This window comes from Molossus molossus, unplaced genomic scaffold (genome assembly GCF_014108415.1).
Source record: "Molossus molossus isolate mMolMol1 unplaced genomic scaffold, mMolMol1.p scaffold_m16_p_2, whole genome shotgun sequence".
NCBI lineage: Eukaryota > Metazoa > Chordata > Mammalia > Chiroptera > Molossidae > Molossus > Molossus molossus.
In genome coordinates this window covers 95382160-95402723 of record NW_023425355.1, presented here as the reverse complement: position 1 = coordinate 95402723, position 20564 = coordinate 95382160, and the positions used below count along the sequence as shown (strand labels likewise).

General features: G+C 36.0%; 1 protein-coding gene across 1 annotated transcript in view; it reads left to right on the top strand.

Moving 5' to 3' along the window:
- FAAH2 (fatty acid amide hydrolase 2) overlaps positions 1-20564 on the top strand; it is a 140305-nt gene that overhangs the window by 105124 nt on the left and 14617 nt on the right. The window contains exons 8-10 of the mRNA XM_036270700.1: positions 1012-1131; positions 3189-3300; positions 13325-13519. Coding sequence (XP_036126593.1) covers positions 1012-1131; positions 3189-3300; positions 13325-13519 — 427 coding nt within the window. The remainder of the gene's footprint in view (positions 1-1011; positions 1132-3188; positions 3301-13324; positions 13520-20564) is intronic.

The window sequence follows — 20564 nt, the reverse complement described above, 5'->3', positions numbered from 1 at the left end:
TATATCTGTGTGTTTATATTATAATTTTTTTCCTATCACTTTCCTGATTTTTCTTTGTTTGTCCATACTGTCCTTAAGACAGTTGTTTTAAACCCTTTATCAAGTAGGCCAGAGCTCTGTGTTTCTTTAGAGGTTTGTATCTAGAGATTTATTTTGTTCCTTTGAATGGGCTATATTTCCTTGTTTCTTTGTATGCCTTGTTACTGTTTTTTTTTTCAATTGAGTATTTAAAATAATACCTACCTCTTTTCATCTTTGTGGACTGGCTTTGCACAAAGGAAGTCCTTTGCTGATTAACCTGGCCTTAAGATTTAATGTTCTCTCAAAACTTTTGGATATGGGGGTTTTTAGGGGTCTACATATTTTAAAATTTCAGTTCTTCTGTACATATGACTACTTTTTAATGTCTTCATTTCCCTAAATGTCTCATACTCACTTCTTCTCAAGCCCTTAGTTGTTTTATATTATTGCTCTGCTTGTAATGTCATATACCCACTCACAAGTTGGCAGTAACCTTTCAACTCTTTTATGCCACAGCTCCAACCATTGCTTTGACAGCTTCTAAATCTGATATACAGACTATGCCTCTATTCTCATCAGTGCTCTCTGTCAGACAAGAGATAAACCAGTGCCCCAGGTTGTCCCTAGACTAACCAGAACTCTGAAAGCAAATTTTACACTTTTCATTCCATCTCAAGGTAGAAAGATTGAGTTCCTCCCAATCTTTCTGCATTGTGCCAGCAAAGGGATGGGACACCAGTAAGCAAAGGTACACTGAGATTTCTTAGCATTTTGAGTGCAGCTTTTATTTTTTGGTCATTTGTTTTATTGCTGAAGTTTCTTAACTGGTTTTCAGAGGTCTCACAGAGCTACTTTGGCCTGTATGTTGATGTTTTCATGAAGAAATAAGGGCCTAGAACTTTCTCGTCAGCCATCTTTCTTACATCATTCTCCAATGATATCTCCTTTTTCTAAACATGTTTGTCTGTTGTTTTATCTTAATTTTCTAAGGTTGTGGATCACCTGCAAAATATGCTGGGAGCCTCAGTTCAACATGTTAAACTGAAGCAAATGAAATATTCTTTTCAGTTATGGGTCACAATGATGACAGCAAAGGGACATGATGGGAAGGTATGTTCACTATTTTCCTTCCTTCTTTTTTAATAAATATTGATTGACCTTCTGTTGTGGGCCATATGTTTTAGATATGGAGGAATTGAATTCATAATCAAATAGGTGACATAGTTAATAATTTAAGAGTATAGTTTGGTGAATGCTATACTGGTATAAGCATATATGGCTGTAGGATCAGAGAGGACTCACCCATCTCTATGTAGAAGTCAGGGAAAGCTTCTTGGTGGATAATTTGCTATCCACCAATAGTTGAATAAGTTGGAGGCCTTAACCAGGTAAATAAGTGATAAAAGGTGTTTCAAACAGAGGTAACATTATGGATAGGGGCATGGGGTCGTCAGGTGTATTCCATTATAGCGTATGCTGGGTATCAGAGCATTTAGGCTTTAATAAAACATAAAGTGATTAGCGAACCCCAATTGTCAAAATCCCATTTGCCTCCCCCATCAAAGGTTTTCAGGGATATGTACACAGTTATTTGCTTTTCTACAATATATTTTCACCCTCCTGTTTTTTCTACGTTTGGAAGCTAATGTGAGTACTTGTGAAAGATGGTTTACTTATGATTTCTTCAGGATTGTTGAAGATTTTAAATATGAAGTGTTTAATAGTAATAAGTTACAGTTGACATTATGAAGGAATAAAAATGTTATTTTCAAGTCTTTTAACTGTTGTACACTATGTTGGCCATTAAGAATGTGTATGTTAGAGTGTGACAGACCCAAATTTAAATCACAAGCCGCTTCTTAGCTCTGTTTTCTTTTTGGTGGGGGAGTTCTTAAAGCTATTGATACCTGTGTTATGAGATTATTTTCTGGATTAAGAATATTTCTTGTAAAGTTCCTGACATTTAGTAGCCCTTCAATAAGGGAGCATGTTCATGATCCCATTCTACCTTAAGGAAAATAAATTATGAGTCACTATAGTTGTGTTTAAGAAACAAATCAATTGTTTCTTTTATATAAGCACCTTGGAAATCTCTCAGAATTGGAAGTTCTTGTAAATCTGCAAGCTTGGATGTTTGACTTTGACATGTAGGTTCATAATCAGAATATGAACAAAACTAAATCAAAGATCAGCACAAAAATTTTATTTTGAGTTTATTTACAGGAGATACTCTCTTATAACTTGGGGAAACTTATAATATAGGTTCTGACTGTTAAATTGGCACTAAAATTAAAAACCCGAAATAAGAAAAAAAGGTGAGAAAACTGATCTCCTCTCACCTTGAATTACAATGCCTGATTCAGAGCTGGTATTCATAGGCACTCTACCATGTTGCTCAGTAATGGTTCATCTCTTAAGAACAAGTACATTATATGGTTGGTACTTAAAGCTTTTACTATGGAAAAAGGATGTGGACATTTTCTCAACCATACTTGTTTATGGCCATTTTGCCACTTTACTATGAGAGGTTTATTGAGTTATAATTTACACACTATGTAAATCATCCTTTTAAAGCATACAAGTAAATGATTTTTAAAACATTTACAGAATTGTACACTCATCACTACAATCAATTTTAGAACATTTTCGTACCACAAAAAGAGGCCCATACTCATTATCAGTCACCCACTCCAATATCCTCACTGCCCCTATCCACAGCCTTAAGCAAAAACTAATCTACTTTCTGCATCTATAGATTTCCTCACTCTGGACATTTCAAATAAACGGAATCATGCTTTGTGTGATATTTTGTAACTGGCATCCTTCACTTAGCATAATATTTTTTTTTTATATTTTAACCATGTTGTACCTTGTATTAGTACCTTATTTCTTTCCATGGCTGGATAATATTCTATTGAATCAACACATTTTCTTTTATCTATTCATCAGCTGATTGGTATGTGGCTATTATGCATAGTGCTGCTATGACCATTCCAATGTATATTTTTGTCTTAACCATACTTTTTTGGAAATACTACTTGTATTTCCTGTTTTAGCACTTTGATATGTTTATTTTCACATTTACATTTTAATCTTTTCCATTACCAGTTTTTTTTTTTTTATAGTTATTGGGTGACATTGGTTAATAAAATTTTCTTCAATCTCAGGAACCTGTGAAATTTGTGGATCTGCTTAGTGACCATGGGAAGCCTGTCAACCCTCTGTGGGAATTGATCAAATGGTGCCTGGGCCTATCAGTGCACACCATCCCTGTCATTGGTATTTAAGTAATCTTTTCTCTAATTTGATGTCTTTAGGGGAGGGTAGAACATCTTACTATATTGTAATACTGAGGAAAACTGAAATATATGAATAAATGAATTAGTATCCATCATATGCTCACATCTCACTATGTGCCAAGCACTGTCCTGTGCATTTTAGCCTATTGATTTGCAGTGTATCTATTATAATACCCATTTTATAGGTTTAGAAATGTTAATTCATAAAGGTTAGATGGCTACCAAGTTAAGGAATGCTTTTCAAATGTTTGCCTTACAAACTCAAATGCCTAGGATGCTTTCTCTCTGTCAGTATTGTATTTAAATATCTAAATGGGAATTTTGGACAACATATTTTACTTTAGGGATAGGCCCATTCAGGAATATTTTGGTAAACTAACCTATCAAAATTTTAATTATTGGTCATGTAGGGTAAGTTTACTTGAAGCAGCTTGCCAAAGAAATTAGTGCAGCTATGGACACTTGTTGCAGAGTTGGTAATTGTTGTTATTGTAAACAAATACTCATTGAGTACCTAAGTCCCAAATATGGTACCTTTGCATGTGTTATCCCTTTAAACATTTAAGAGAGTCTGGTAGTATAAGTAGCATTACCTCTTTCCAGTGATAAACTAAGGCAAATAGAGTTACTTTTTTCAAACTGGAGTCTAATCTTAACTTTTCGAGATACAAGCTTGCTTAACCTTCATTCAGTTGCTTATATTGTCAGTGATTCATTTTTATCACCTATAAAATGGAATTAATAAAAGTATGTATTACCTATGTGATTGAGTGGATTAAATGATAGGTACTTTCTTGCATTGTTTTGCTAGTTAAATGAAGTCATGTATCTAAAGCATGTAAGATATAACCTAATCATGCACATATTGGCAATTTTAAGTTTACAAAGATAAAACCACAAATCTTGCAACACCATAAAGACTCAATAAATAGCAGCTATTTTCATTTTTCTTATTATTATTACATAGCTCTACTAATGAGGTCTCTATCATCAGAAATTGCTGTGTTGTTAGGAAAATACACTATGTTTTCAGTAGCCCTAATATTCTGATGTCGAAAATAATTTTTAAATATATATATATATTTATTTTAAATATATATTTTAAATATATATATATATATATTTGACAGTATTATAGATGTCTTCCATTTCCTCCACTTTTTCTTACTCTTCCCAGCCCCCATCCATGCTGCAGGCCTTACAAAACACTGAAGTTTATAGTAGAAGACTATATATATATATATATATATATATATATATACACACACACACATACATTTAATATGAGTTTTTTTGAGGGAACACAAACATTCAGTTCATAACATAGGGTCAATAAGGACAATAAGCACCCACTTGCCAAATATTTCTCAGAGTTACTTTTCTTCAAAAGAATCTTGACAGTGTTCTAGTCACTGATGTCCTTTTTCTTGTGCATAGATATGAAAATTCAAGGACAGTAGTATACTGATATCAAGTCTTTAAATAACTCTTGAATTGTCTTATGCCAACTCAATTCATGCATAAGAAATCACATTTTCTGGTGGGAATGCAGACTGGTGCAGCCGCTATGGAAAACAATATGGTGCTACTTCAAAAAATTAAAAATTGAACTTCCATTTGACCCAGTGATCCCACTGCTGGGAATATACCCTAAGAAGACTGAAACACCAATCAGGAAGAATATATGTACCCCCATGTTCATAGCAGCGCTATTTACAATAGCTAAGATCTGGAAACAGCCCAAGTGTCCACCAGTAGACGAATGGATAAAAAAGCTGTGGTACATATACACAATGGAGTACTATGCAGCGGTAAGAAAGAAAGATCTCTCATCCTTTGAGACGACATGGAGGGACCTGGAAAGTATTATCCTAAGTGAAAGAAGCCAAGCAGAAAAATACAAATACCACATGATCTCACTTATATACGGAATATAATGAACATAACAGTCTGAGGAATACAGTAGACCCAGAAACATGGAAGTAGGGCACAGACTGACATCCCTCAGAAGAGGGGGTGGGGGGGTGGGAAGAGATAAACCACAGAACTTATATGCATGGATGCATGACCAATGGACATGGACAACTAAGCCGGGGACGGGGCGGAGGTGGGGTGGGGTGGGGGGTGCCAATGGGGTAAAAAGGTAAAATATCTGTAACAAAAAAATAAATAAATAATTCATAAAAAACAAACAAACAAACAAAAGAATAAACAGCCATTCTTGAATTAAAAAAAAAAAAAGAAAGAAATCATATTTTATCATCCTAAGTAATACCAGGGGCTTAGCTGAGCTGTCCTGTGTCTAGATAGTCAATTAAATCAACACACCACGCCCTGGCTGGTTTTGCTCAGTGGTTAGAGCATTGGCCTGTGGTCTGGAGAGACCTGGGTTCGGTTCCCGCTAAGGGCACATACCTCTGTTGCAGTTTGTCTCCTGCCCTGGTTGGGTTGTGCGGGACACGTCGATGTTTCTCTCTCTGTCTCTTCCACTCTCTCCCTCCCACTCTATCTGAACAAAAAATGAAAAAGTGTTCTCAGGTGAGGATAAAAAAATTTTTTTTAAAAAAATTAAGATCAGACTTCTGAAAAATGGTGATGGAGTGAATGGAAGCTACACAGACCGTCTCCCAGGACCAAACTGGGATTACAATGAAAATAATGACAAATTTTTGGGAAAAGGCAACATAAAAGCAGCTTGGTCCATATAACCAGAGAAACTGACTTGATCCTGATAGGATTGCAAAGGCGCGAGAGGGGGATTGGGAGCCCACAGACTGCAGCGGCCTTAGCTGTGAGCAGCACCCTTGGGTTAAACTCCCAAGCGGCTCCACAGGGCAGAGCCAGGACCGAGACTAAAATAGCCACAGCCACTTACCTTGGGCTCTGGTAGAGGGAGGGCAGACTGGACTTAAACTGTGTGGGGACACCCAGGATTTGGAGGGCACTCACAGCTTTTGCTGAGTTGCAGCCACGCAGGACTATGGTGATCTTACTCCTTCCCAGAGCTCTGGGGAGAGGCAGCGGCCCCTCCCTTGGAGATTCAACCCCACCTGAAGGCCATGAAATGCAAATTGAGGCCCGTTAACAACCAGCATCTGCCACACCCTAGAGAAATCTCATTACCCTGAGCACCTGAGACAGTTTTTCATTCAACTGACCACCTAAAACTCTTCAAGTAACGGCTACTGATAGTCTCCAGGCAAAAAGCTAGAGGATAACTGTACCATTCCTGGGCAAGCAACTCTAACAAGGAAAGTAAGACTTGACAGTGGTGTTTAATGTGGGTCCTCCATTGCTCATCCAAACCCAGGAGAGGGAGCCACAAACAGCACAACACCAACACACACGGAAAATTTTTCAGGCTCCAAAGCCCACTGTGATAGCCAAAATGGTGAAACACAGAAACAACAGCCAAATGAAAGAACAAGAGACCTCTACCAAAGATGAGATAAATGAGGTGCAATTAAGCAAGTTAACAGAACTAGAATTCAGAGCCATGATCTTGAGGAAGCTCAACAGCATGTGGAAGTACATGAGCACCATGAGTAAAGACATAGAAATGTTGAAAATCAACCAGTTGTAAATTAAAAACCACCAAGAAATGAAGAATGACATACCAGAAATAAAGAACACATTGGAAGGTCTAAAGAGCAGAGTAGAGGAACCTGAGGAGTGGATCAGTGAATTAGAAGACAGGGTAGAAAAAATCAAGCAATCAGAAAACCAAAAGGAAAAAAAAAATTGAAAAACAAGGAGACAAATTAAGAAAACTGTGGGACAACTGGAAACGGAATAATATTCACATCATAGGAGTCCCCGATGAATAAGAAAATGAGCACAGGTTAGAGAATATATTTGAAAAAATAGTGACAGAAAACTTTCCTAATTTGGTGAAGGAAGAAGTTATTCAAGTTCAAGAAGCACAGAGAGCTCCATTTCAGAAGAACCCAAACAGGCCCACACCAAGACACATAGTAATCAAAATGCCAAAAATTTAAGACAAAGAGAGAATCCTAAAAGCAGCAAGAGAGAAGCAACCGGTTACCTACAAAGGAAACCCCATAAGTCTCTCAGCTGACTTCTCAACAGAAACACTACAGGCTAGAAGGGAATGGCATGAGATAATCAAAGTCATGAAAAACAAGGATCTGAATCCAAGAGTACTCTACCCAGCAAGGCTATCATTCAAAATAGAAGGTCAAGTAAAGAGCTTCCCAGACAAAAAAAAAAAAAGGCTAAGGGAATACATTAGCACCAAACCAGCACTGCAAGAAATGTTAAAAGGACTGCTGTAATTAACAGGTCAAATAGGAAGAAAAGTATAACCACACTAAACAAAAATGGCAATAAATAAATACATATCAATAATCACCTTAAATGTAAATGGATTGAATGCTCCAATATAAAGACTCAGAGTAGCTGATTGGATAAGAAAGCATGACTCATCTATATGTTGTTTAGAAAAGACCCACCTCACAACAAAAGACTCACATAGGTTGAAAGTGAAGGGATGGGAAAAAATCTTCCAAGCAAATGAAAAGGAAAAAAAAGCTGGGGTAGCAATACCCATATCTGATAAAATAGATTTCAAAATGAAGGCCATAACTAGAGATAAAGAAGGCCACTACATACTATCAAAAGGATCTATCCAACAGGAAGATATGACCTTGATAAACATATGTGCACCCAACATAGGAGCACCAAGATATATTAAAAATCTGTGGAAGACTTCAAAGGAGAAATCGATAGCAATACTATCAAAGCAGAGGACTCCAACACCCTGCTGACACCACTGAATAGATCCTCTAGACAAAAAATTAGCAAGAAAACAGAGACTCTAAATGAAACACAAGACCAAATGGATTTAATAGATATATACAGAGAATTACACACCAAAACTACAGAATTCACAATCTTCTCAAGTGCACATGGGACATTCTCAAAGATAGACCACATGTTAGGACACAAACTAAGTTTCTACAAGTTCAAGATTGAAATCATATCAAGTATCATCTCAGATCACAATGGCATGAAACTAGAAATCAACTGCAACAAGAACATGCAAAGACATTGGAACACATGGAGGCTAAATAGCATTTTATTAAACAATGAATTGGTTACTGAGGAGATCAAGGAAGAAATTAAAAACTTCCTGGAAACCAATGAAAATGAAGACATAACAACACAAAATCAATGGGATGGAGCAAAAGCCGTTCTGAGAGGCAAGTTCATAGCACTACAGGCCTACCTCAAGAAGCAAGAAAAATCTCTAATAGACTTTCTAACCCCACAACTTAAAGAACTAGACAGCAAACAAAAAGAAAACCCCAAAGCAAGTAGAAGGAAGGAAATAGTAAAGATCAGAGCAGAAATAAATGACGTAGAGTCCAAGAAAACAATTCAAAGGATCAATGAAACAAAGCTGGTTTGTTGAAAAGATAAACAAGATTTATGGATCCTTAGCTAGATTCACCAAGAAACAAAGAGAGAGAACCCAAATACACAAAATCAGAAATTAAAGAGGAGTAACAACTGACACCACAGAAGTAAAAAAGGTTGCTAATAACTACTATGAACAATTATATGGCAACAAATTCGACAATCTAAGCAAAATGGACAAATATCTAGAAACACATAATCTCCCAAAACTGAACTAGAAAGAGATAGAAAACTTGAACAGACCAATAACAACAGAAGAAATTGAAGATGTAATCAAGACTCTCCCAGCAAACAAAAGCCCAGGCCCGGATGGCTTCTCGGGGGAGTTTTACTGAACATTCAAAAAAGAACTAACACCCATTCCCCTCAAACTATTTCAAGAAATTCAAAAGGAAGAAAGACTTCCAAACTTGTTTTATAAAGCCAGAAAAATTCTAATTTTAAAACCAGAAAAGGACATTACAAAGAAAGAAAACTACAGACCAATATCCCTGATGAACATTGACGCAAAAATCCTGAACAAAATACTAGCAAATAGGATCCAGCAATACCTCAAAAAAAATATATACTTACTATGACCAAGTGGGATTCATTCCAGGGATGCAAGGCTGGTACAATATTCACAAATCAATAAATGTGATACACCACATAAAGAAAATGAAGAATAAAATCCACATGATCATATCAATAGATGCCGAAAAAGCCTTCAACAAAATCCAGCATCCATTTCTGATATAAATGCTTAGCAATGTGGGAATAGAGGGATCATATCTCAAGATAATAAAGGCCATATATGAAAGATCTACAGCCAACATCATACTCAATGGGAAAAAACTAAAAGCATTTCCCTTAACAGGAACAAGGCAAGGATGCCCACTTTCACCACTCTTATTTAACATAGAACTGGAAGTCTTAGCCACAGCAGTCAGACATGAAGAACTAATACAAGGGATCCAAATTGTAAAGGAGGAATTGAAACTGTCATTATTTGCAGATGACATGATATTATACATACAAAACCCTAAAGACTTCATCAAAAGTGTACTTGACTTAATAAATGAATTTGGCAAAGTAGCAGAATACAAAATTCACGTGAAGCAATCCCCGGCATTCTTATACACTAATGATGAACTCACAGAAAGAGAAACCTAGAAAACAATCCCATTTACTGTCAAGGCAAAAAAATTAAGATACCTAGGAATCAACTTAACCAAAGAAATAAAGGACCTATTCGCAGAAAACTACAGGTCATTGAAAACAGAAATAGAGGAAGATATAAAAAAGTGGAAGCACATACCTTGTTCATTGATTGGAATAATTAACATCATTAAAATGTCCATATTACCCAAAGCAATCTATAGATTCAATGCAATACCCATTAAAATACCAACGACGTACTTCACAGAACTAGAACAAATACTTCAAAAGTTTATATGGAACCAAAAAAGACCTCGAATAGCCACAGCAATCTTTGAAAATAAGAACAAAGTTGGAGGGATCATATTACCAGATTTCAGGTTATACTACAAAGCGACTGTAATCAAAACAGCCTGGTACTGGCACAAGAACAGGCATATAGACTAGTGGAACAGAACAGAGAACCCAGAAATGGACCCAAGGCAATATGCTCAATTAATATTTGACAAAGTTGGTGAGAACATACAGTGGAGTAAAGACAGCCTCTTTAATAAATGGTGTTGGGAAAATTGGACAGCTACATGCAAAAAAATGAAACTAGACCATCAACTTACAACATACACAAGAATGAACTCAAAATGGATAAAAGACTTAAATGTGACTCATGAATCCCTAAAAATCCTAGACGAAACTGTAGGCAATAAAATTTCAGACATCACAGGCAGCAGAATTTTTACTTATACATCACCTAAGGGAACAGAAGCAAAGGAGAAAATGAACACATGGGACTACATCAAACTCAAAATCTTCTGCACAACAAAAGATACAATCATCAAAATGGAAAGGCAACCCACTGTGTGGGAGAGCATAATTGCCAATGACATATCAGATAAGGGGTTAATTTTCAATATATACAGAGTGCTCATACAACTCAATAAAAGGAAGACCAAGAAACCAATTAAAAAATGGGCGGAGGAACTAAATAGACACCTCTCCAAACAGTACATACAAATGGCCAAGAGACATATGAAGAAATGCTGGATGTCACTAATCACCAGAGAGATGCAAATTAAAAGAACAATGAGGTATAACCTCACACCTGTCAGAATGGCCGCCATCCAAAAATCATCAAACAACAAGTGTTGGCGAGGGTATGGAGAAAAGGAGACTCTAGTACACTGCTGGTGGGAATGTAGACTGGTTTAGCCACTATGGAAAACAATATGGTGTTATCTCAAAAAAAAAAAAAAAACATTAAAAATCGAACTTCCATTTGACCCAGTGATCCCACTTCTAGGAATATACCCTAAGAAGCCTGAAACACCAATCAGACAGAATATATGTACCCCTATGTTTGTAGCAGCACTATTTACAATAGCTAAGATCTGGAAACAGCCCAAATGGCCATCAGTACACGAATGGATAAAAAAGACTTGTTACATATACACAATGGAGTACTTTGCAGCTGTGAGAAAGAAGGATCTGTTATCTTTCGAGACAACATGGAGGGACCTGGAAAGTATCATCCGAAGCGAAACAAGCCAAGCAGAGAAAGACAAGTATCATATGATCTCACTTATTTATGGAATATAATGAACATAACAGTCTGAGGAATGAGGTAGTCCCAGAGACGTGGAAGTGGGGTACAGACTGACAATCCCCAGAAGAGTGGGGGGAGATAAACCACAGAGCTTATATGCATGTGTGCATGAACAATAGACATGGACTACAAAGCCTGGGACAGGGCTGAGATGGGGGAGAGGGGAAATCAGTGGGGGAAAAAGTAGAAACATCTGTAACTAAAATAAATCAATTAATTAAATTAAAAAATACAATAAAATAAAAGCAAAAAAAAAAAAAAATCAACACACCAAGGTAAAAGTTTTAGTGAAGCCTTTAGTCACAGTGATAGTATTAGTAGGAAGCTAAAACAGGAGAAAACAACTCCTCCTTTTTCCATTTTCTGCTATTAAAATTTGCGCCAGTCAAGGGTTAAGTGAATCAGCACAAGTGTGAAGATTTTCTCACTGTTGAAGAACCCCTGAACAAAAGTCTCCAACAGTTTTACCGACCCTGAAGGGAGAGACTAGGAGTGGAAAAGTCCTGAGTAGTGAGTAAGAGTGGGGAAAAGTGTCTTCAGGCTTCCCTCTTTCTGCCCCATAAAGAAACACCTAAAGAAGACCTCTGCCAAAGGCCTCAACCAAAGAGATCTAGGTGCCTTGGCTGAGAATGCAAATATGTACAGAACATCACAGGCTAGAGGGACCTGAGTCCTCAACTGCAATACCCTATAGAAATTTCAATGCACTGTCTGTCTATGCACCATATCTGGTTTGGAGAGAGTAGCTTGCCCCCTTGAGTCTTACCAGATAAATCTTTTGTAATTGCTGATGGTCACACTTGAAAACAATCCACAGGGATTTTGGCCACAGGCAAGACTCTTCAGATAAAAATATTCCAAATAGTAGTTAAAAAAATTATTCAGACAGAGATACATTGCAGAGTGTTTTATAGTAATAAAAAATTAGAAGCATTCTGAATGTTTAACAACAGGAATAAGTAATGAATTATGATTCATGTATAGGATAAAATTATATGCAGGCACTTAAGGCCAAGTTTATGAAGCTGTGTTGATTACATGTATTATGTATGTTAAAATGGTGAGTGGAAAGGTGGAAAATTTTACATACAATTGCATCAAATAGTACATGAATTAAGTTTACTAACATATTTACAATTATTTTCTCTGGGCACTACTTTTTGGTGAATTGTTTATTCTACTTTAATCTTTTGAAACTTTTCTTATTTTCTATTAGACTTAGGCATTCTTTTCAAAATAGGAACAATAAACATTTTTTAAATAAGTAAACTATTTTAAAATTCATAATATTAAATACTAAATATGATTTATTAAGCAATTATGATGTGTACTTAACTACTGTGTAAAATATTTATACATATGTATGTATTAATGATCTTTTCATAAAATATAATTTAAAATGTGACAATATATTAAATAGAATCCTCTAAAAATATAATTCCATTATAAACTTTATCTAAGAATTATATGCATGAAAATGTTTATGGCACCATTTAAATTTTGGAAAACGTTTATATGTCCAACAATCATGGGCTAGTTAAAGAAAAAACTATGATTCATTCCTACAATTAAAATATTATACAGTCATAACAATCCCTATGATATAACATTCTGTGGGAGAAACTAAGAGGTCATAAAAAGTAATATATAGCATAACAAAAAAGACCAGGAGTTAACATTAAATGATCAACAATGGACATGTATGGGTGGCCAGGTTATAAGGTTTCTTTTTCATCACTTTTTTTACTTTCTCAATGATAAACTAAAGAACACTAGAATTTAAAATGAAGTTTCATACCTTAACTTGTTATATGTTATCATTCTGTAGGACTGGCCTTATTAGAAGGAAAGTTCAAATATAACAATGAGAAATACAAAAAGTTTAAGGCAATGGAAGAAAGCCTGCATAAAGAATTGGTGGAGATGCTAGGTGATGACGGTGTCTTCTTATATCCCTCCCATCCCACGGTGGCTCCCAAGCATCATGTTCCTCTGACAAGGCCTTTCAACTTTGCTTACACAGGTACCTAACTGTATTCTTTATATTCTTTAATCTTAAAGAAATAGAGATATTTTCCAAGAAGAGCGTGCTTTCCTTTTGCTGTTGGACACGTTTTATACATTTATGTCCAAAAATGACGTGGAATTAAAAACAAACTACAGAAAACAGTTGCTATTGTTATATGTGAAAATAATTTGCTAATATCTGCATTCTCTCCAAGAACCCTGCAAGTGAGTATGAGTATCACATTTTATAGCACTGAGCTTCAGGTAGGTTCAGTGACTTGTCTCCAGTAACACAGCATAAACTGACCTAAAAGCTGTCTTGGCTATTCTGATGCATGGTAAACCAATTCAGCTGTTTTCCCAGGATTTGTGGCTTCCCAGAAAATGGTAGTACAAAATGTAATTCTCCAAGATGATACTTTATTTGCCTAGCTATTATCACTTCTGAGTTTGATTCATTCTAGTGTTCATCCAATTAGTTTGTTTCAGTTTCAACTGGTTTGGGAGCTGTGTCTGTACTGCAGTTATGTGAGGTTTAAAGGCCCCTGGAAATGTACCAAGTCGATTTCTATGGTTTCTATAAGGTCTCTTCCAGGAAACCACACTATGCACTTTCCTACTCTAGAAACCTATAGTCCACTTAATTTGGAATTTGGAGCTTGGTTTATTTAAGTTCAAATACTTGACTGTATTCATTTCTACCTCTGTTTCCTCGTGTAAGACATTAAATGTTTCTGAATTTATTTCCTCCTCTAGGAATTAAGGGTAATCTGTACCTTGCACTGTTGCTGTCAAGAATAAATTAGATAATGCATGGAAAGTACTTGGCATAGGGCTATGGAGGATGAGGGGGTAAGGGTACCAATTAACAGTTTATATCCTTCATTTACTCATCTTTACTCTAATTCTTGGCTTTGGTCACTCCCAATTCCTTGAATCTTTGAAACAAGTTTCTGCCTAAATTTTTAAAGTTATTTTTAGAAATCAGTGCAAAATAAAACAACATAAGGAACATTTCAAATTAAAGAAAATATCTATCATTCTGTTCAAGTTCTGAAGACAGGAAACATAATTGTCCATAGGAAAGAACCTAAAGAGAGTTACCAGTTACAGCTTTTTGGCTTGGTTTTGTTCTGCTTTTGTTTTTATTTTTATTTCACTTATTTTTATAAACATTTATATGTTCTTTATTAGCTTGCTCACTAATTATTAATTATTAGCACCAGAAATTAGTCTAGTCTGATATTCCCTGAGACTGAAAAGAACAACTCAGCCTGAATTTTAGCCCAAGACCAAGTCATGTTTGAAAACCTAGTTCATTCATATCTTAGCTCTGACCACTCCCATACTCAGCCTACAGTGAAATATCCACCTTTTGAGATTCTCTACCACTGTTTATCTAAATCAATTTTGTGGGTTTCTGAGAATACTTATTTTTGTTTTAATAGAGATATTTTTATGTTTGTGTCTTAATTCTCTGTCTAGACCATATTCCTTGAGGAAAGCAGTTATTTTGCAAGGCTTTCTTTATTTAGTGTGATTTTGCAAGGCTTTCTTTTTTTAGTTTGAAGTTTCTGTGTGATATTCAGATGGAGATGTCAAATAGGAATTTGATTACATAGGTCTGAAACATAGGTCAGGGAATATGGATGTGAAGGTCATTTCCTCATAGGTAACACTTGAAATCATGACAATGGTTGAGATTCTCAGATAGATGTGTAATAGCTTTAAGAACGAAAAGGACAGCCCAGTCAGTGTTGCTCAGTGGTTGAGCATTGATTCATGCACAAAGAAGTTGCCGGATTTGATTCCTGGACAGGACACATGCCCAGATTGTGGGCCAAATCCCTAGCGGGGGGCATGTAGGAGGTGGCCAGTCAATGTTCTCTCTCATCAATGTTTCTCTCCCTCTCTCTCCTTCTCTCTCTAAAATCAATAAAGAAAAAATTTTTTTTTAAAAAAGAACAGACTTTGACCACTCATGTATTTCCTTCTCTGATGTTTACTCTTCCCAACAGCCTCAATAGGCAGGAGTCCCAGAAACCTCCCACTCTTGACAGTGCAAATGGCCTTGCCTACCTAATCTCACTGGCCTCCCTATCAACAAAGACAGCTCAAGAGAACTGGCACTGCATAGTTTATATATTTCAGTCTGGTAGACTCATGAAAATTTGTGATGACAATGTAGAAGAAACAATACATCCCACAGGGCCTTACAAAAGCAGATAGTAAACCCCAGGTGCTTACCCAAGCACTTGCTCCCAGCCCTTCTGGCAAAATTCCCAAGAAAATAAAGGGATGTGGGAAGAGGGTATTTTATTGGTGAGGCAAAGCAACAATTAGCTCTCTCTAAAGATCATTTGTATTCATACAGAAATCTGTTCAACTGAGGAATTCAACTGAGAAAAATCTCAGATTGAGGAACTCCTTGATAATAAACATCACATTTCCACAGAGTGTTTCCATAATTTACTATATCTCTGCCCTGGGACTGTTTGAAGCACAACATGTAATTCATGGCTTCCGGAATAAATAAAAGTTGAATCCTGTTCTATAGTTAAGGGTATTGTGTCATAGAGACCTGCCTGGTGACTCCCAAAGATCAAGTTTCACACCAAAAGCACACCCCTGCTTCCTAATTTTTATTCCAGAACTCTTCCTGTGTCCTAACAATATTTTCCTAAAGAACTTAATGTACCTTCTAAAGGTTTTATGAGTCTCAGCTCATGAACCAATATAATACTATTCAAGGCTTATTCATTAAGATGAATCCAAGTAAAGGATGATTTTGTACAAAACTTGCCTCAAACTATTCTATGTATAAATTTTTCTGCAACTTTTAGACTCTATCAATTGTATACTGAATGCCAAGGTTATACATTTGAAATGATCTATCCATGTGTTATTTAAATTCCCTTCTACAGTTTGCTTATGGAGTGTTCATTCATTTCTGCTTAGACACCCCAGGAATGTGAAATTCACTATCAGCTAGGCAGGGCATTTAATTTTTATGTATAGCAAAAATCTCAGAGTTTTTTGAAGGGATTTTTCTCAGATTGAAGTTAGCCACAATTTGGAACTTTTTCCTCTTGTTCAAGCCTATGTGCATTTACAGAGTTTCCATTGTGAGCCAGGTGATATGCCAGGTAATATGGATACAAGATCCATCATAGATTATAGCACCATGTATCAAGTATCTATTATGTGCCAGATACTATGAGCTAGAAATGCTTTACATTATCTCATTTAAGGCTCCCCAAAATCCTTCACAGCAGGTACAGTTATTCTTGTGAAAAAGATGAAGAAACAGAGTGACTTCAGCATCAGAGTCAGAATTAAAACCAAACTGTATTTTATCTGACTTCAAAGCCAGTGTGATTTCCACTATATCTTTGGGTCAATAATACTTAGTATTGTTTCACTTTCATTTCCTCCACTGAAGCTGAAAACTTACTAGGTTTGGATGACTTTCTGTCAATGACATAGAATTGTAAGATGCCATATAGCTTGACATTTTAGCTGTGTTTTTATTTTTTCTATAAAGCAATACTCTTCTCAGTTGCTATTCAAGTAAGTATAAGATTTTTATACTTGTCTGATACTTACAAGATGGATGATTCAGTCAGATATTTAATTTCTGCACCTTGGTTGTTTTCTGGTGAAGATGAGGATGCTACACGTACTTTGCAGGATTGTTGGAAGAATTAAATATGAGAATGTGTATGAAGTGCTTTACAAGTATTAATAATAGTGATAATAATATTATTTATCAAACATATGCATATGTTTATGTTAATTTTAATGTAGATAATATTAATATCACTGTTTTACTTCATAACAATTTCTGTATCTTTTCCCCTTGCTTTATCTGTTCCAGGCATTGTTCTAATAGTTTTATAGGTCTCTTCTAATATTATCCTCATGGCAGTTTTAAAAAGGAGACACTATTATTATCCTCATTTCATAGATAAAGGAATTCAAACACAAAGAACTTCAGACACTACCAACTATACATGAATTAAAAGTATATTAAGAATATTATGAACAATTTTATACCATCACATTAGACAATTTAGATGAAATGGATATATTCTTAGACTGTCCCCAACTGCCAAAATACTCAAGAAAAATAGAAAAATTATAAAAAGAGATTGAATTACTAATTGTAAAACTTCCAAGAAACAAAAGCCCAAGCCCAGACAGCTTCACTAGTGAATTCTAACAAACATTGAAAGAATTATTGCCAATATTTCACAAACTCTTCCAGGAAAAAGGGAGGAAGGAAATTTTTCAAATTTATTCTGAGGTCAGTAATAAGGTAACTTTTTATTGAATTTATTAGGGTTACATTGGTTAATAAAATTATATAGATTTCAGGTGTAGAATTCTATAATACATTATCTATATGTTGTATTGTGTGTTCACTGCCCTAAGTCAAGTCCCCTTTTACCCTCTTCTACCTCCCCCCACCTCCTCTTCCCTCTGATAGTCACCATACTGTCTGTGACTATGAAGTTTATCTTTTTTATTTTATTTATTTTTACTTTTTGCTTAATCCCTTCACCTTTTTCACCCAGCACCCAAACCACCCTTTCCTCTAACGGCTGTCAATCTGTTATCTGAATCTATGAGTCTGTTTCTGTTTTGTTTGTTAGTTTATTTTGTTCATTAGAGTCCACATGTAAGTGAAATCATATGGTAGTTGAGATTCTCTGATTATTTTATTTCACTTAGCATTGTAATCTCCAGGTCCATCCATGCTGTCCCAAAGGGTAACATTTCCTTCTTTTTTACCACCAAGTAGTAGCCCATTGCATACATGTACCACAGCTTTATATCCACTCATCTACTAATGGACAGTTTGGCTGCTTCAAAATCTTGGCAATTGTAAATAACACTGCAGTCAACATAGGGGTGCATATATTTTTTGAATTAGTGTTTCGGGTTTCTTCAAATATATTCCCAGAAGTAGAATTGCTAGGTCATAAGGAAGCTTCATTTTTAATTTTTTGAAATAACTCCATATTCCTTTCCACAGTGACCACACCAATTTGCATTCCTACTAATAGTGCACAAAGGTTCCCTTTTCTCCACATCCTTGCCAACATTTATTGTTTTTTGATTTATCGACAAGTATGAGGTGGTATTTCATTGTGGTTTTAATTTGCATCTCTCTGATGATTAGTGACGTTGAGCATGTTTTCATATGTCTATTGGCCATCTGTACGTCCTCTTTGGCGAAGTGCTTCTTTCAGGTCCTTTGCCCACTTTTTTTTTCATCCTCACCCGAGGACTCTTTTTTTTGCATTTTTATCTTCAGATAGAGCAGGAGGGAGAGGGGAAGGAAGAGAGAAAGAGAAACAGTAATGTGAGAGACACATCGATCGGCTGCCACCCACACGACCCAACCGGGGCTGGGGACAAACTGCAATCAAGGTACATGCCCTTAGCGGGAATCAAACCCAGGACTCTTTGGTCCGTGGGCTGACGCTCTAATCACTGAGCCAAACCGGCCAGGGCTGCCCATTTTTAAATTGAATTGTTTGTTTTTGGTGTTGAGTTGTATAGGTTCTTTACAAATTTTTGATATGAAGCCCTCATCAGATCTATCACTGTTAAATATGTTCTCTCATTCCGTGGGTTGTCTTTTCATTTTGTTGATGGTCCTGGATTGTTTGGCTCAGCGGTTAGAGCATCGGCCCATGGACCGAAGGGTCACAGGCTTGATTCTGGTCAAGTGCACATATCTGGGTTGAACATTTGATCCCCAGCCTGGTTAGGGTCATGAAGGAGGCAACCAATCACTGTGTCTCTTTCACATCGATGTTTCTCTCTCCCTTTCCTTCCCTCCCTCCTACTCTGTCTAAAAATCAATGGAAAAACACCCTTGGGTGACGATTAACAACAACAAAAATAAAAACATTTTCTTGATGGTTTCCTTTGATAAGCAAAAACTTTTTATTTATTTTTATTTTTTAAACTTATTTTTATTGTTGAATGTATTACAGATCTTCCTCCTTTTACCCCTATTGACCCCCTCCTCCCCACTCCCACCCCACTCCTGCCTTCCCCACACTATTGTCTGTGTCCATTAGTTATGCATATATACATATAAGTTCTTTGGTTTATCTTTTCCTGCCCACTCCCTTCCCTTTGAGGTTTGTCAGTTTTTTGTCCTTCATTTCCTTTACCTTTTTCACCCATTCCCCCAACACTCCTCCCAACTAGCAAGGAACAAAAATATCTCTGTATCTGTGAGTCTGTTTTTGTTCTGTTTCTTCATTTTGTTTTTAGATTCAATTGTTGATGGATGTGTATTTATTGCCATTTTATTATTTATATATTTTATCTTCTTTTTCTTCAAGAAGACCCTTCAACATTTTATATAATACTGGTTTGGTGCTGATGAACTCCTCCTTCAGCTTTTTCTTATCTGGGAAACTCTTTATATATCCATCGATTCTAAATGATAGCTTTGCAGGATAAAGTAATCTTGGTTGTAGGTTCTTTCTTTTCATCACTTTGACTATTTCTTGCCACCCCTTTGTGACCTGTAAAGTTTCTTGTGAGAGATCAGCTGACAGTCTTATGGGAGCTCCCTTGTAGTAACTAACTGCTTTTCTCTTGCTGCTCTTAAAATTCTCTCTTTGCCTTTAACTTTTTTATTGTAATGTGTTTTGGTGTGGGCCTCTTGGGATTCATCTTGTCTGGGACTCTCTAATGCTTCCTGGACGTGTATGTCTGCTTCCTTCACCAAGTTAGGGAAGCTTTCTGTCAATATTTTTTCAAATAGGATTTAAATTCCTTGCTCTCTCTCTTCTCCTTCTGGCTACCCCATGATGCAAATGTTGGTACACTTGAAGTTGTCCCAGAGGTTCATTTCACTATCCTGATGTATTATTATTATTATTATTATTATTATTATTATTATTTTGTATACACATATATATTTATTGCACTTTTTTCTTTGAGTCACAAAGATCTTCAAGATCAATAATTCATTACAAAGCTACTAGTCACTCAACCCAGCAGCATGTGTTCTACCATAGATTCTGTTTACT